Raw genomic sequence first — 17,431 nt, 5'->3', positions numbered from 1 at the left:
ATCACCGATCTCAGAGAAAGTTTTCTAGGTGTTAAGAGTGTAGTTATATTTTCCTGTTTGTTCATTCTTATCATGCTGTTTTCCTTTCCCTAGCTGCTCTAGAAGCACCTATTGAAACACATTGAAAGGATATCTAAGCAGCTGCAAAAATACAAAGATGTTTTTCAACATGTAGCTTTTGTCCATCAACAGCCAGAGATATACTGCAGAAACCTAAGCTCCATCATTACTGAGAACCATTATGGAAGTTAGATGTAATTTACTAAGCACGCAAATTATTACATGCAAGTGTTTTCATGTTTAAAATTGAAAAAAATAAAAAGCTGTCCTTTGCTACTCAGTTTTTCATTTCTTCCTATGGAAAAAGCTCAATAACTAAAAAATCTGCTTCCAAAGATGAGGATAACTTTAGTGTTGATTAAAACATAGCATAATTGTTCAGTGTATCTATACATGGAGTCAGTATATACAGGTCCATGGGAGAATCCAAACATGCTTTTTATGAAGGCATAAATTACAAACATATGTAAGTATAAATAGTAAGGTTTCTTTTGCATTTAAACACAGACAATAATACTGAATTTTAATAAAAGGATCACAGCCATTAAGGAAGACTGATAGAACAATCATGTAGTACTTTTTTGTATGCTACTAAAGCTAAAGCAGCGTTGGGTTGACAGGGTGTCATGATCTAAAAGCCCAGCCAGCAGCCAAGCCCCAGTCAGCCACTCGCTTACTGCCCCATCAGTAGGACTAGGGAGAGGATTGAAATGGTAAAAGCTGAAAAACTCATGGGCTGAGATATAGACAGTTCAACAGGGAGAGCAAAAACCATGCACACAAGCAAAACAAGGAATCGATCCACTGCTTCCCCAGGGGGGAAGCCATCACCAGGAGGGAGGGCCCCATCACATGTGATAGTGCAAAAATACATGCCATCACGTTGAGTGTTTTCCCTCCTCCTCCTTCTTATCTCTATTTTATCTACTGAGCTGGATGTCACATGATCTGGAATACCACTTTAGTCAGTTGGGGTCACCTGCCCTGGTTGTGTCTCCTCCCAGTCCCCATGCACCTACAACTTCCTTGACAGCATGGCAAGTGTATGAAAAGCAGAAAAACAATATATGTAGCATGTCAGCTATGCAGGTAGGAAGAAATAGCACTCTGTAACAGTTCCTTTTATACCTGTGGGAGTACAAGGGGAAGAACTGGAGTAGCTGGAGCATTCCAGGATCTTCTTATAGGAATGCTGCTTTCTGTCCTATGACAGAATGACTGAAAATTTCTCTCCTGCTATTAATTTCTGAAATAGGATAACACTTTGGAAAAGTGGAAATAAATTGTGGTCAGGCAGTAGAGAGAAGCAGGAAATAAGGAATGAAAGGGAAGAACTTTGTGGTATTTGTATCTACTATCCAAGCAATACCTTCTCTTTTAATAACTGAAATACTGTGTCACACTTTATGTGGCTTTTCACCTGAATAATCAGGGTGTTCAACAGATTTCAAATGTTGTAAAAAACCCTAATTGATTCTCTGACATATCTGTGAAACAGCTTCTTACTTTACCGATGGAGAAGGAATAACCTTGGTCAAATTACTTGCCCAATGACATACAAATCAATGACAAATCCAACCTGAATACCTGAGCTCCTAATCAGGCATACATCTGCCTGGAATGTCTCCCCCCACCACTGTTCTCACAATATGTACTATTAGCTCAAACTAGGTAACAGGTAAATGCACTTTTCAGGCAATCTAGCCTGACACTATTCTGACACAGCAGGGATGAAGAACTGACTGTCCTAGCGTCATTTATACCAGGAATTTCAGAAAAAGATGTATTTGCAGAAGCTTAAGAAGTATCAAGAAAAATATTGTTACATTTGCTCCTTCATCCAAATACATTCATTTAAAAAAACAGTCCCACGAAGGCTTGTAGCTCTAGTTTTGAGTAGTCCTGAGAGGAGAAGGGAGTTGGACTCAATGATCCTTACAGATCACTTCAAGTCCAAGATATTTCAGGATTCTAAAGATGGAGTAGACTTCCAAGGCTTAGGAAGTGACACAAGGTGATGTGTTGAATCTCCAGCATCAAGTGACTTGGGATGGCAACTTTGCCTACAAAGTGAACACAAAAGGCATGTCATCTGCAGAGAGGTAACAACTCAGCTGACATTACTAGGAGCTCTTTCTTTGCACAACCCTTTTCTAATTTAAAACTGTTCTCATCAAAATAAACCTCCTGAAAGAGTGTTGTAGACACATTACCCCCTCCTGAGTGAAATTCTTAGCACAGCTGTCCTTCTAGTCCCCACGCCCTCACCCACATGCTGCTGTCCTGGGAGGCACTTAGAAAAGCTTGCCTCATAAAGGGAATCTTTTAAATGTTTATATTGCATTTCTATATTTAGGCTTATTGCTACGACTACAGTGGCGAGGCTGTGTTAAAATTATTTTGTTTAGAAATCTGTGAGGGGAAGTAGAAAGCAGTAAAGGGAAACCCATAGAGAGAGCAGTCTACAATATTCTTTGGAATTACAATTTCTTAAAGCAGAAAAACAGCAGTAAATGGATGTATTACAATGGAATAAACTGAGGGCTAGAGCCAGCTTCTCTCTTCACTGTGACCCTGGGAAAAAAACCAGCATATTTCCACATATCTTAGTAGTGGAAGTTGAAAGCAGAGTTTGCCCTGAGAAAGAAATATATGAAACAATTTCAGCAGATAAGAAGAGCTGTAAAAGTTGGAGCACTAGTTTGTTTTAGTGGCCTCAGGAAAAATTCACTTAACACTTTTGGGTAATGCAAAGCTTTGAAAACCTGAATGTTTAGATGCCTTCTGAGAATTGTAGAGAAACATGCAAGTGTAAACATGCTGCTACTTGTCATCTCTTTTAACACTGGGGTAAAAAAAAAAAAAAAACCTAAAGATATCTACATATTGTATTGTCTGGTTATTGCAATCACATGATGTATTCTTGATTCCAGAGGTACTTAGGTGTGAAGTCAATCTGATGTACCAAGTAAACCCACTTAAGGGAAAAAAGAATGGTTGATGATGAAGATAGGTATAGGTTTGCAGAAGGCAGGGTTGAGAGCTTGCAAGCTTGAGTAACATGAAAAAAAAATGCAGTTTCATGGAAGTAAAGTACAGAGTAAAGTAGCAATGGAGTCAGAGTTCTTACAAGATAAACCACCAGGATGTATTTGCTAAATTTATTAAGAAAATCCGAATTCTTAAGGTGGAAAATACTACCAGGACCATCGAGGCCAACCATCGATCAACCTAACACTGACAGATTCACCACAAAACCATGTCTTCATGCACCACATCCACATAGTTTTGGAACACTTTCACTGACGGGAAGTCCACTGTTGCCCCAGGAACCTGTTCCAGTGCTTGACCACCCTTTCAGTGAAATATTTTTTCCTAATATCCAGTCTAATCCTCCATTGACAAAACCATTTCCACTTGTATCAATACGTGAAGGGAGGGCATAGTGAGGTGGGGACTGCTGCCTGCAGTGGCAGGACCAGGGGAAAAGACCTAAAACTGAGAACGAGGGGAGATTCAGATTCCACAGAATCATACGGAATAAACTAAGCTGGAAGACACCCAATGGCGTTTCTTCACTGTTAGGGTGGTCAAACATCGGATCAGGTTGCCCAGGGAGGTAACGGAGTCATCACTCCGGGAGGCGTTGGATCTGGCGCTGGATCATACGGGTTCAGAGTCACAGTGCTCATCTTGGGTTGAACTGAATAGAATGGACCCTATTCTAGTCCTGCTCGTTCGCAGAGCCTCGGCCGAAGAACGAGCCCTTTGTTTCCCCGGTCTGCACGCCCGCGCTCAACCGCATACGCCGGCCCGCACGGCCCGGCTAGGGCAGCGCCGCCCGCGCAGGCGCAGAGGTGCCGCGCAAGCGCGGAGCTCCCCAGGCAGGCGGGCGGGACTTCCGCGGGTCGGCCGTGGGCGGAGGGAGCTGCGCGGGGCCCTGCGAAGCGACCCCATCCCCCGCCCAACCCGGCACTGTTCCCGACCCGTTTCCGCCGGGAAGTTTCGTCCACCTCCCGGCTCCGCTGCCTGCCGGGGCTGGGGGGGAGGGGGGGGGCGGGGTGGGGGTAGGGGCAAGCACCCCTTTGTCGCCACCTCCCCGGCGTGAGGCGGCCGGCGAGGCTCAAGATGATGGCGGCCGAGGCCACGGGTGAGGAGGGCGGATCGGGCGCTGCAGCCGGGACAGTGGGAGCCACCGCCGCCGCCGGGGAGTTGGGGCACTGCCCCGCCTTGTGCCGGGGCCGGGCACCAGAGCCGCAAGGCCCCTTCCTGGTCGGCGGCGGCTCCCCAGGCGGGCCGGCTTTGTGCTCGGTTCTGGGGCTGCTGGAGCTGGGCGCGGGGCCAGCCCCTCTGGCGACGACTGGGGCTGCCGATTCCGGCTTCCCCCCGCTGCCGCCGCCGCCGACCCCGTTAGCCGGGGCGCTGGGGACAGTGGACGAGGCAGATTCGCTGGACGGGCCCGAATACGAAGAAGAGGAGGTGGCCATTCCGCTCAACGCGCCCCCCACCAACCAGTGAGTAACCACCGTCCCCGCCTTTATCCTTGTGGTGGGCGAGCGGGTACCGCGCTGCCGGGCCCTCACCGGTAGCCAGGGAAAGTGTGTGTCAAACTCTGCTGGAAGTCTCGAAAAAGTTCTGCGACCTACCCCTTCACTTTCTTTCCGTCCTCCGGTTCCGTTCCAGCAGGAAGTTTTGTTCACGGGGACGCTGCCCGGCGTCTGCGGAGGGCAGCCCACCCACAACCCGGGAGGGTCAGCAGCGGCAACAGGGAGGTCGGGTTTCTTCCTCTTCACCGAGAGCTGATGCTTCGGTACTGAGTGGGATCAGCTCATGGAAAAAGGCGGTTGAGTTTTTTGTAAGTTTTCGTAGCAATACTGCAGGCTGCCAGAGTGAGCTATTCTGATTGTGGTTTAAACTACCTGTTGGGGAGACTTTTCTAGTCACTGGTAGCCCCTTCTCAGTAGAGCAATAAACTTAATATCTGTAAATAGATATAAAAACCCTTAAATAGATATAAAAACCCTATCCATGGCATAAAATACTTTTATTACCATGATATCATTTTATATTGCATTGCTTTCTGCTGGAAAAAAAAAGGGTTACTTATCTTTTTCATTTGATACAGCAACACAGCCAAAGTAATGCCCCCATGTTGGATCTTTTTAAAAATTCAGACAGTCTCGAATAATAGATTTAAAATAAATTAAAATAATTTCTAATTTAAAAAGCGTTAACAGAGATATTTCAATAAATGTTTTAACTGCCTTGCTGCTCAGCCAATTTAAAGTTGTTTTCATTTAGATTATGCTTGGAGAGAGGAGATATTTGGACTAAACTGTGAACTTGTAGTTAGATTTTATTGTATTTATCCTCACATCAGGTTAATTTGGATTCCGGCAGTGCTGGTAATAGAAAGAATCTTGCACTAGAGGCAGTTTATGTTGGAAGAAATATAAAATTAAAATCTATGTGAATTTTGGGTTCTTTTTGTAAGTTCTGTCATAACTTGAGTGACAGAGTTAACTTCTGCATTCTGTTACATGATTTAGGGATTTCAGGAGGCATTGTGATTTTAAATAACTCATAAAATGGTAATACCATAGGATTTCTTTTAAAATTAATCTCTCTTACCTTGACAGGCTTCATAGCAGTCCTCTATCCTTTTAGTTTCTGAACGTTGTGTGAAAGAGTGTAAACATTAAAGCCTTGTTTTCTGAAGACACTGTTTGAATAGTCTTAAACTTGTAGAAGTCCCTAATGAGCTAGAACTAGGATTAGGAAGTTTAGATAGAAGTCTGGGAAATAGAAGCACGTAAAAAACAAAGTTACTTCTTTAGGATTGTGTGCCAAGCATGTGAGGAACAGGATTTTGCTTTTCTGGTTTGTCTCTCTGAAAAGTTCAAAGTGTTTATATCAGACCTGACTAAGTTCCTCAGAGAACTAAGGAAAAAGCCAAAAATCAAGCTTTTTACAGTGTTTTTGTAAAGCAGGGTAATAATTAATGAGTAATTATTTTTTGGTACTTAATTAATTGTTAGTTCTACAATTCTAAATGAATTTTTCAGTCAAAACATTTCTTGTGCAATACTGTAACAATGTGCAAACATCATGGTTAACTTTCAGAAAAGGATATTAAGGTTTCTGGCAAAGAGTACTGGGTAGGGGAAGACTTCAGTCCTGGTTTTGTCTTGGCTGAGAAGGCTACTTACCTTACACAGGACCAGGGCATACCTCTGTAGTTAAATGTTCTTCTGTTGAAGAATGTAATACTGAAACAGACAAGAAGTAAAACACATTTAGAAATTGATTCAGAACTTTGTACTTCCAAATGATTAAGCTTTTTCTTTGTAATTTTTAATCCCTGGTGTGTGACTTTTCCATAAAATATTTAAGTTGTCTGAATTAGAAACCTTCTTCCGTTTTGTTCATCTCTTATTTATGCTATGCGGCATCAGTTTTTACCATTCTCACTTAAGTCATGAAATTGGTATATGTTGATAGTAAATTCTATTCTTTCAGTACTGCTGTTTTATCTTGGAAATGCCCTTTCTTTGTAGTTATACCATCCACTTCCATAGAGTTGAGCTCCTGATTTGTTACCAAAACCAGACATCAGAATTAATCTGTCATCATATATAAGGGAAGCTCCAATATGTGTCTTTGAGAAGACTACCTGCTCATTCAGTTTAAATTTGTATTAAATCTCTCCGGTTAGATGTGATTACAGGACTGCTGTTCCATTTGTTTAAGTGTGATTGTCAGCTCCACCATTGAGCACTTCCTTCTTACTCAGTTTTTATAGAAGAAATACAGGGTGATTTTACAGATAATTCCTCAGTTCTGTCACATGACTGTGTTGGTCTTCATTGCTTGAAGTGTCTTATGTGTACATCTGAAATTTGAGAGTGCTCTGCACTCCTGACCTTGCCATAATAAAAAATTACTGTTCTCCTCTATAAGAATGCAAAGATGTTATTTTATAATAGTAACAACTCACTAAGTTTGCTTTCCAATGGGTATGCATTGTATTTTGGCTACTCTCTCTCCAGAGAGAAATATTTGGTGAATATTGCTGCTGGTTTTTCCAGGTTCAAACTCCAATCTTAGAATAGACATCTAAGAATAAAATAAAACATTCTGCATAAACTTTGGCACAACGTTATCACTTCTCTGAGCTTTTTTTACATATTAAAATAAAACAAGCCCAAAGCAAACAAGAAAACACGAACTAGACAAAATATGACTTCCTGGTCTTCCAAGTTAGGCTGTAAATGTATTACAAATGCTTTTTTAAATGTGAGTGTGCTTTGCAATGGTGTGAAGTTGACATTCTGGCTTTCATAGTAACTAATACGAAAAGATGGGAAATTAAGCACACACAGGTTCTGCACTTCCCAACAGGATGTTATAAATGTGGTTTGTTCAGGGAGGTCCAGGGAGTATGTCTTCTTCTAGTGTATATTCTTTAATATTCAGGAGGATACCAGCATGTAAGACCTTTATTCACTGTCTGAAAATTCCCCACTAGGGTTGATTTTAAAAAATCTTTGATCTGGAGTGAAAATAACTTGAGGCTTCTCTCTATTCTGTGTGTGTTTCTGTGGAACGCGGCATGGTGTGTTTACATTGTAGCTTAATGCTAGGTGGGAGACACAGGATACTATGTAATAAAGTGGGCAGCTCTGCATTTGTTTAGGTTGTATATTCTCTTGCTTTCCCCATTTACAGAGCTCACGTAGTGTAAGGAAATGCCTTTGGATTTAACGAATGAATGCTGATTCGGTTATATATTTGATTTAAAATTTTAATTAACAAAATTATTTTATATCCTAGTGTTGCATTAATGTGGCAGGAGCCATTTCAGTATTACAGCAAAACTGGCATTTTCATATGTTGCTTTTTGAGCAGTGCTTGTCAGTTTGAAATAGAAATCAGTTGAAATCTGAAAGTGATCAACTACACAAAATGAAACAGTCTGTCAAAATACTGTCTGGTTAAAACAAATCTTGCCCAAAGCAGATATATTCTTACAGTCACTCTTGGTGATTATTCGGGCAACATAATAACAAGAAAAAGCACTGAAGATGAAGATGGTAGAGAAATGTTACATATGAATGGATTGCATTAAAGTAGAACATTTTTCTGCCTTATCTTAGACTCAAGTTCTGGTATCTTCACGTAAGTGTTCAAGATGGCAAGCTGTGAGTTCTGCTTTTGTTTCAGTAACTCATGAACAAAATTTTCTGAATACTTGCAGAAGGCATTTTTCCAGACTAATGAATGAAACTGTTGCACTGTAAACTGTGAGGAGGTAATGTTGGTGTGTTCAGTTAGGTTTTTTTAATTAAAAAAATGAAATGTAGTGTCAATAGATTGTACTGTATGAAGTTTCTTTGTTTAACAGTTAATATAGTTAGGATTGAATATTTTCATTTTTAGCTAATTAATTTTTTCATCAGTCCCTGTTATGCGTGGAAGAGAGAACCTTATTTTTCTGAAGTTGATAGGTAATGCACTCTGGGCTACTTCTGGCTGCTTGTGTGGTGTTAGAAGTACTGTCTTAAGTGAGTGGTTAAACACAGCGGAACAACATTGTACCTAACCTGCTACAGGAAGTGAAGCAGTAAGTAAACTGAGTGTGCTAGTTCATAGGTAGATGAAAACTTCAGTTAAATAAAATCAGAAGTAGGATAGCATTTGAAGCCAGAAGTTTGAGTCAGTATTTCTAGTTAACACCAGTAAACAGTGACTGGAGTCTCTTGACCTGCTCTTTAGTTTTTATTTTGTGTTGTAAGTTGAGTCCCATAATATCAGTGTGGGACTTTGGCAGTTCATCTACTAGCCTACCCCATGGAAAGGCAGAATACCATGCTGTGTTTTTTCACCTGTATTTGTGTATATGTTTTGTGATTGTGAGAGGGAAAGGAACACAAATTTTCTGGTGAGGGCTTAGGTCTCTTCAGTGCAGGACTCCATATTTTGATTCAGGCATAAATTCATAAAATTCCATAGTAGTTTTCCAATTTATTTCATACCTTTCTCCCAAACAAAATAAGCATCTTGTTATATGTCTTGCTGGTAGGCACAGTAGGAGGGAGGAGAAGGCATCTTGTTTTAGCATAGTGTTTGTGCTGCACATAAGTATTGCAGAGTTCATTTCTCTGTGTCCCTCCAGAGTATGGTTAGTACCAGTAAAATCTAACAGTACTTGACAGAGTTTATATACTTTACCTACTTTATTAACTTCTTTATGCTATTTAAAGATTGAAGGTGGTCTTAGTAGTTTTTATTTTTATATGAAATACCCACTCTATCACTCTTGATAGTGATAGAGCAGAAAAAAGATTCTGTTATTAAATTAGTTTATCTTTAAATAATAATTAGTGCTGAAGGTGGTGAAGAGTAATCAGCATGGATTTATAAGTCATTGACTTGGGGGAGAAAGTGAGAGAGCTTACCATAACTTTAGCAAAGCTTTGGACACTGTCTTCCATTGTCTCCTTGCAACCAAACTGACAGAGTACAGGTTACGTAAATGTCCATGAGGTGCGTTGAAAGCTAGTTGAATGACTAGGAGCAGAGCATGGTGATCATCAGCTTGAAGTCCAGATAGAGGCAAATTACTAGAGTTATTCCCCAGTAGGGTGCTTCCAGGAGCCAATACTGTGATCTTGATACTTGGACAGAGTGCATGCACCCTTAGCAGATAATGCAAAACTGAAAAGAGGAGTACAGTAGTTTCACGAATACAAACCGCACGGAGTATAAGCCGCACTTCCGGTGTGTTGACAATGTTGATGTCTTTGTCAATAAATAAGCCGCACCCCGAATATTAGCCGCACTTTCGTTCGTAGCGAGAATCCGTGCACAGCTTTCACAAATTTGCTAGTTAGTAACAGGATCGCGGCATAGCGGGGTTTACTGGCTCGGGGCGGGGCCAGGCAGGCTCGACCCGCTCATGGTTACCGACAGGGGCGGGTGGCCTGGCTTGGCGCTACGGCTCGGCTGGGTCGGCCGGGCGGTGCTGCTGCCGCCGCCGCCAGGCTCCCTGGCTCCCTGCTCCCATCTGCACCGCCGCTACCGCCGCCACCAGGCTCCCTGGCTCCCCACTCCCGTCTGCACCGCCGCTGCCGCCGCCACCAGGCTCCCTGGCTCCCCACTCCCGTCTGCACCGCTGCTGCCGCATTTCCTCGCCCTGCGGGCGGTGCTGTCGCCGCTATTGCCAGGCTCCCTGGCTCCCCACTCCCGTCTGCACCGCCGCTGCTGCCTCCGCCAGGCTCCCTGGCTCCCCGCTCTCGTCTGCACCACCGCTGCCGCGTTTGCTCGCCCTGCGGGCGGTGCTGCTGCCGCCGCCAGGCTCCCTGGCTCCCTGCTCCCGTCTGCACCGCCGCTGCCGCGTTTGCTCGCCCTGGTCGGCACTGCAGGCCCCTGCACCGCCGGGCTTCCCCACGCTGCTGGCCCCGGTTCTCCTGGCTCCAGTGGACTGCTAGCCCCGTTTCTGCCGGGCTTCTCCCCGCCACCGGGCAGCCCTGCCCGCCGGGCTTCCTGCTTCTGCTATCCTCCCCTATGCAGTCTGGCTCCCGTGCACTGCCAGCCCTGCTTCTGCCGGGCTTCTCGCCGCCGCCAGGCTTCCTGCTTCTGCTATCCTCCCCTATGCAGTTTGGCTCCCGTGCACTGCCAGCCCTGCTTCTGCCGGGCTTCTCCCCGCCACTGGGCAGCCCTGCCCGCTGGGCTTCCTGCTTCTGCTATCCTCCCCTATGCAGTTTGGCTCCCGTGCACTGCCAGCCCCGCTTCTACTGGGCTCCCCCGCCCTACTGGCCCGGGCTCTGCCGCCCCCCCCCCCTGCCCCGCCCTGCTGGCTCAGGCTCAGCCGCCCGCCCCCAGCACTGCTGGCCCCGCCTCTGCCAGGCTTTCCCACCTCTGCCGGGGCCAGCCGGGCTCCAGCTTGGCTTGGGGCTGCTGCGGGATCTCACTTCCGTGTTGGCAGCTTTTAGAATATTGTTCATATATTAGCCACCCCGAATATTGGCCGCACTTCCGGGTTTCCACCAAAATTTTTATCAAATTGCTGCGGCTTGTATTCGTGAAATTCCTGTAGCTGAAACACCAGGTAGTTGTGCTGACATCCGAAGTGATGTGGACAGGCTAGAGAATTGGGTGGCAGGATATCTTGTGTAGTTAAACAAAGGAAACACAAATCTCTGGCTGGTGAGTAGTAACCCAAGCACGTGGTGGGGCTAAACAGCTGGAAAGCATCTCCGCGGAGAAGCATGTGGGCGTGAGGATGTGAACAAAGCCAGCAGTGTACCTGTGTGAAGAAGAAGACTGATGGTGTCTTGAGTGTCACTGGGAGGAGTATTGTCAGCAGCTTGAGAGGGATGATTGTTCCGCTCTGCTCAGCTCAGCCCTGGTGGGACGTATCAGACATAGTGTTACTCTGTGCAAGGCTGTCAGGGTGATGAAGGTACCGTATGTCAGATAAAGAGATACAGAGAGATCTGGGTCTGTTGAACCTGGAGAAGGGAAAGTTGAGTGGGTCTTAAATATGAGTATAAAAATCATGTGGGAAGGGTTGAGATGAGAGTATCAGGTTGACCTCAGTGGTGTGAGGTGACAAGGCAAGAGGCAATGGAGACAAATGGAAAAACTTGAATTTCCATTTAAATACAACAGGATGGTTTTGTTTGTTTATTTGTTGTTTTGTTTGCAATTTTTTATGGTGAAGGTGGTCAAACAGTGGCAGAGATTGCTCAGGGTGGTTGTGAATCTCCATCATTGAAGATACTCATGATCCAATGGAAGACAGCCCTGAGCAACCAGATGTAGCTGATCCTACCTGAGCTGAGAGTGGAAGGGGGGCAAGGTTGAACTAGATGATCCCCAGTGGTCATCTCAACTCAAGTGATTCTATCCATGTGTATAAACATACTGTTTATAGGTGAGGATCCATGTTACAGGACCTGTTTGCTGAAACCTCCTACTGTAATTAGTCAGGAATAAAGTCAGGACAGTTGCTAATAGGTGAGATTAGTAATGGAAGTACAAGAAATTTTTAGGTTGACAAGAAGAATATTTCATTACTTCCTGTATAGGCACATATCTTAATTTCTCTGGTGAAAGCTCAGGAATCTGCCTTTAAAAAGGTGTTTCTAAAGTAACTAACAGTGCCTCTTAAATATTTAATAATTTGCTTGAAATATCTAGCTATTCATCTGAGGTGTATTTTTATTATAATTATTCACGTGTATAAATTAATGTACCCAGTGCTGCTAGACTCATTTCAAAGCTTCAGTCATATTTCAGGAATGGAGTACTGAGGTTTCCAGGACACTTAGCATACACAGTGTTATGGCAAGTTACAGTCTGATTCTTATGAAGATCAGTCCCAGAAAACTAATTTTTGTGTTCAAATTTCAGTATTTTCAGCTACTTTTCAGCCAACTTCACACTATACCATTTTTTCTGTTGATGTTCTGTTTTTTGCTAAACTGAAATAGCAATAGTTGTTCATACTCAAGTGCTAATAGTTTGTGGGGTTTTGTGAGTATAAAATTTCATCATAGTTGGAATATATAGAATCATAGAATCATAAATCAGCCCTGACTGGGACAGACCTTGAAAATTCTTATTTCCTAGCCTTTTGGGGGACAGGGAGTATAACTGAGATTATCTTGCAACCTGTCCAATCACATCTAGAAAACTTTCAGTGAGATTTTCTTCCTACTGAGGGAAATTGGTTCAGTGAATGATTTTAACTGTTGGAAAATTGTGATGAGATGCCCCTGAGCATTTGCCTCTTCAGAGAGGAGAGGCCTAGCTCATTCATTCCTCATGGGACAGGTCCTGTAACCCTTTGTTCATTTAGTGTCCCTCCTTTTGGTCGTCTCTGGCGTATTCACATTTTTCTTGGATTATGTAGACCAGAACTGGACACAGTACTCCAGCTGCAGCTGCACGACTGGGTGGAGTGGCATGATCACCATTTAGATTTAGCCGACTTATGATAATCAACTCAGGAATCATATGGTAATTATGTGTAGATTTGTGTAGGATGTTGCTCTGAAATTTTGATCTTTTTTATTGTTACTATTTTAAGTCTACCTCTTGCTTTCCCTAAAATTATGCATCCGTGTGTAAATGTTTACCTGTATAAAAGAAATTCTGTTTATGGTTTATTAGGCTTTGTATGGTTATTTTGTAGATAAATGGCATTATATTTTCTGTTTATAAAATTCAGGAATGATCATAAATCAGTTAATTTCTTCTCAATATTGCCATCTGTTAGTAGAGTTAGCCCTAGAGATGTTACAAGATTCAAGGTTGGATACTTGCCTAATACTGAACATGAAGGAATTGCTTGCATTATCTTACTCAAACCAGGTTTTTCCCTCTGTTTTTTTCTTGCATGGATTTTTGTGCTTTCTAAGCATCTATGGATTTTTTTGTTATTTCCATTCTTTAAAATAAAACAAAAACTATGCTAGAGAAATGTCTTTATTCCTCTAAAACCAGCATGATACCATGCTTCTATAGTAATCATCTCAACCTATGTTCCAGTGTAGAAACAGGTGGGATTTTTTTTCTCAGTTTTATGCACAATTTTTTTAATGTTACACTGTGGGATTTTTTCTATATGGATTGTATTCTAGCTTATATACACTGTTGCTCCTAGTGCATGTTGGATGATTTGAATGTGTTCAAATGTTCACAATTCAGGTGACGGTTTGATTTCTAGTGTACAAAAAACTGTCAAGGTTTTCTCATTATAGAAGCAGTTAATCTATCTGTAGATTTGTCACATCTCTTTCTTGAAACAATCCAGCTTGCAGGAGGTGGTGGGAGGGGAGAACAAAACCAAAACCTGTGTTTGATTAGAGGGTGAGGTGCAAGGAGGAGGAGGAAAATGAAAGAGCCTCTGATACATTTAATGGGGGTAATGGCAGACAAATTGAAAAACATCTTAGCAATTCCTTAGTTATTGTCAAGAGTACCTACTCATTGATGTGGCCTTATTGACATTGTTTCAGAACCAATTACTCCAAAAAGGTGTATTTTTCAACTGAGGGCATAGATACCTAGCATGTAAAAATGGAGAGTTTCTTGCTAAGGCCTTTAATGAGTTCCAGAGGTAATTTCCTAATCTGATTCTTCAGTAATAAAAATTCCAGCTATTTCAAGAGGTATTTTTCATGAAGTTTAGCTGTATTTCACTTGCTTGTTGGCGATTCTTGTGAAAATGGGATAGGCAGTCATTCTTCTCAGTGTTGAATAGTATGCCATATGTTGTCGCACCTATGTCTCTTCTAAAGTTACGGCTTTGTTTGCTACAGCAATTGAAACTTTGAGAAGCTTTCTGCCCTTCGTGAAATTATTTAAATGCATTATTCATTTTACTGTAGACTTGCCTTGCTATTTCATGTTTTCATGGTCTCTCTGTGAAGACATACTGAGGTTTTCAGTTCATTCGTTTAGTTCTAGCTCAGAGCTGACAAACTCTGCTGAGTTTTAATGGCTTTTTTGTGCAGGTGTGTGCGAGGCAGAGGTGTGTCCCACAGTTAACAGATTGGCACAGCTAGTGTGCTAAAGACTGCCTGTAATGGTGACTTTCCATGTTAGTTGGCTGGTTCCTAGTCTTGTAGTGCAGCACTGTTCAGTTTTTCCGTGCTGTTTTGGGGAGATTTTTGGAACAGTCGTATAAGAAAAGCAGGATGAGTCTTTGTTAGGCTTACATGGATGTGCTTAAGTGCCTCTTAGAAAAATGCATAGGAAAGCAAAAGGGATGAAAATCTTCATGTTTCTAGAATTGTATGTAACGCTCAGGGTCATGCACACTGGACAAAGAACACTTCCTTGTCTAGAAATTAATTTCAACTGCTTATCTTAAAGGTGCATCCATTCTAGTATATTTGCAGATCTTTCTATGCTAGCAATGTTTTGTGATGTGGAGAACTGCGAAAACTTGGTCAAAAGTTGGTAACTACTGAATAACTAACAAGGTGGAAGAAGGAGATGAATGTAGTAAAATCTAACAGAAATTTAGTTTAGTCATATATCTACAAATTAGTTGCATAGAAAGCAGTATCACACCTTACAGATAGCACAGAAATGGGGAATAAAGTGATAAGAAACAAGGTCTGGATAAAAAATTATAAAACCAGGAGTGCATTTTAGGCTGGGAGAAGCTATAAGACTAATGAAACTTCAGTGGTGAATAGAAGCATTGAATCTTGTCGTGGTTTAAAATCTACTAAGGATAACGTCTGCCAGACAATCTGCCAAAGAAGGTGGAAACCTTCCTGAAAGGGAAAACAACCCTTCCCTCCAAATTACTGTGACTTGAAAACTTACGAGACTTCCAGGCAAAAATGAGGGAAAAGGAGTAATAGTTCTCTACTGGAAAATATGTGTATATATATATATATATATATATATATCAGAACAAACAAATTAGCAGACACCGCCGAAATTCCGAAATTTTCTCATGTTAAGTGCCCCTTTTCCCTTTTTGTGTGGTTATGAGCATGACGGGGCAGGGCACGCAGGTGACTCCTGTGGGGCGACAGGTTCAGTGACGGCCTTGCAGCCGTTAGAGGGTGCTAGCGGGCTCCGGTAAGGCACAGAAGCGCCAGGCGCTGTCTTGTGGCCGACTGGGGCACTCTGATAAAAGAGTGGGACCTTCCCACGTAGTGATGGCTTCCAGCAGCACCCAGGCATTGGCTCCGGGCTCCCTTGCAGCAAGGAATGAGGTTTTGGTCGTACTGCCGAAAACCACGTAAGAATATCTCAGGCCAGCCACACTCACTGTCACCCACGTGGTCCCTCTCCTCAATTGCTGAAGGGAAGGGGCAGTCCTGTCCCTGAGCCCTACAGGATCCCAGGCTGAGTTTACACCTCTTGTGATATTCACTGAGCTGTGGAGGACCCGAGGGAAGACAGACACGTCCTGGCACAAATGACTGTGGGATACCCCCATCACCATGATCCAAGCCCCCAAGACAATCTTCACATGGAAGGCTTGAGAGGAGGATGGTTGATGTTAATCATTAGAATAAGAAGACAAAAACAATAATTCAGGATGTTTTGTTTAATTTTTGTCCCCTGTCTTCATGAAATACCTTGAGATTTTTGTGTCTTTTGATACTGAGGATTTTCCCAGTTCAAAGTAATCTTTTCTCTCTTTGCCTCTAATTGAAACAGAGCTCATAGTCTGAGGTGGTGGCAAAAATCTCTAATGTGTGAAAGGCACTAACGAAATCTGAACTCAGAGGAGCTCTGACCATGATTCCTACAAGTCCTCCATTCTTACTACATGTTTTCTTGAAGCACCATGGTATAAGTTAGAAGAACCTTGAGTGAAGTGAATGTGGCATTTGAAGACTGTTTTTGCTCTGCACTGTAGCTTTTTAAGATGGAAATAGAGAAATCTACAGCTGTTATCAGCATCTATATTTGTACTAAGTTGCTGAAACTCGCTTTTACTCCCCTTCAACACTTCTCTTGCATTCTCTTCTCCCTTACCTACTGTGTTCCTAAGAAAAAAATGTACTGTACAGTAAGAGCAGAATCCTTTAGTAGAGCAGCAAAGCATTTCTCAGACGAAAAAAGGAAATATGTAAATAAAGATTTAGTTGTACAGTGTGACATACTTCCACACATAAGAGCAGCTGCCTTCTTCCGTATGGTACATTCACTATCTGCTACTTCTTTGTGAATGGCTTGTTCCTTGCATGGACCTTGTGATGTTGGGACTGTGTTGGGGGCCAGAAGCTGTAGAGCTATACTGTGAACTTGCTAAAGGGATGCAGTGTAACTGCATTCCTCCTCACAGTGGAAAGGGCTGGCTGGGCCTAATGGGGCTGGTGTGACTACCCAGCAGCTTCCATGGAGCATGGGAAAATATAGGATCATTTGTTTGTGTGTGGACCAGAGGTCACAGCTCTGACTAGTGTAGCTCATTCCATGAGGTTCATGACTTGGCATATGGTTGTCGGCCACTCACTGTAGAAGTGGTATTCTTCTCCCCACCTGGATGTTGCTTCTGTGGATATAGAAGCTCTTTGTGATATTGGGTCTTTGTTCTGTCTGCTTCCTGTAATTAAATTGTGATAGATAGGGTTGGAGTTTTGAACATGCTGGTTTTGAAATAAACTGACAGATAGGAATATTTTCATGCAAGTTTTGGCAGGTTTCCGAAACATGGAAGCCTTTTATTGGTATTCTCTTAGAAGCAAAATAAAGAACAATTACACAAGTTTATTCAAGCACATGAGTTAAACAGGTGAATTGTGATCTATAATTGATAGAACATTTTATAGTTAAATCATTTCATAACATACACTAGCAAAGCTACTTACTCTCAGTGCATGTCATA

General features: G+C 42.7%; 1 protein-coding gene across 1 annotated transcript in view; it reads left to right on the top strand.

Annotated features, from left to right (window-relative positions):
* The first annotated feature begins 4,141 nt into the window (after positions 1-4,141).
* RASA1 (RAS p21 protein activator 1) overlaps positions 4,142-17,431 on the top strand; it is a 75,020-nt gene continuing 61,730 nt past the window's right edge. The window contains exon 1 of the mRNA XM_033086903.2: positions 4,142-4,574. Within this exon, the coding sequence (XP_032942794.1) occupies positions 4,189-4,574 (386 nt within the window). The 5' untranslated portion in view covers positions 4,142-4,188. The remainder of the gene's footprint in view (positions 4,575-17,431) is intronic.

Source organism: Catharus ustulatus, unplaced genomic scaffold (genome assembly GCF_009819885.2).
Source record: "Catharus ustulatus isolate bCatUst1 unplaced genomic scaffold, bCatUst1.pri.v2 scaffold_68_arrow_ctg1, whole genome shotgun sequence".
NCBI lineage: Eukaryota > Metazoa > Chordata > Aves > Passeriformes > Turdidae > Catharus > Catharus ustulatus.
This window is presented reverse-complemented; position numbering and strand designations above follow the sequence as displayed.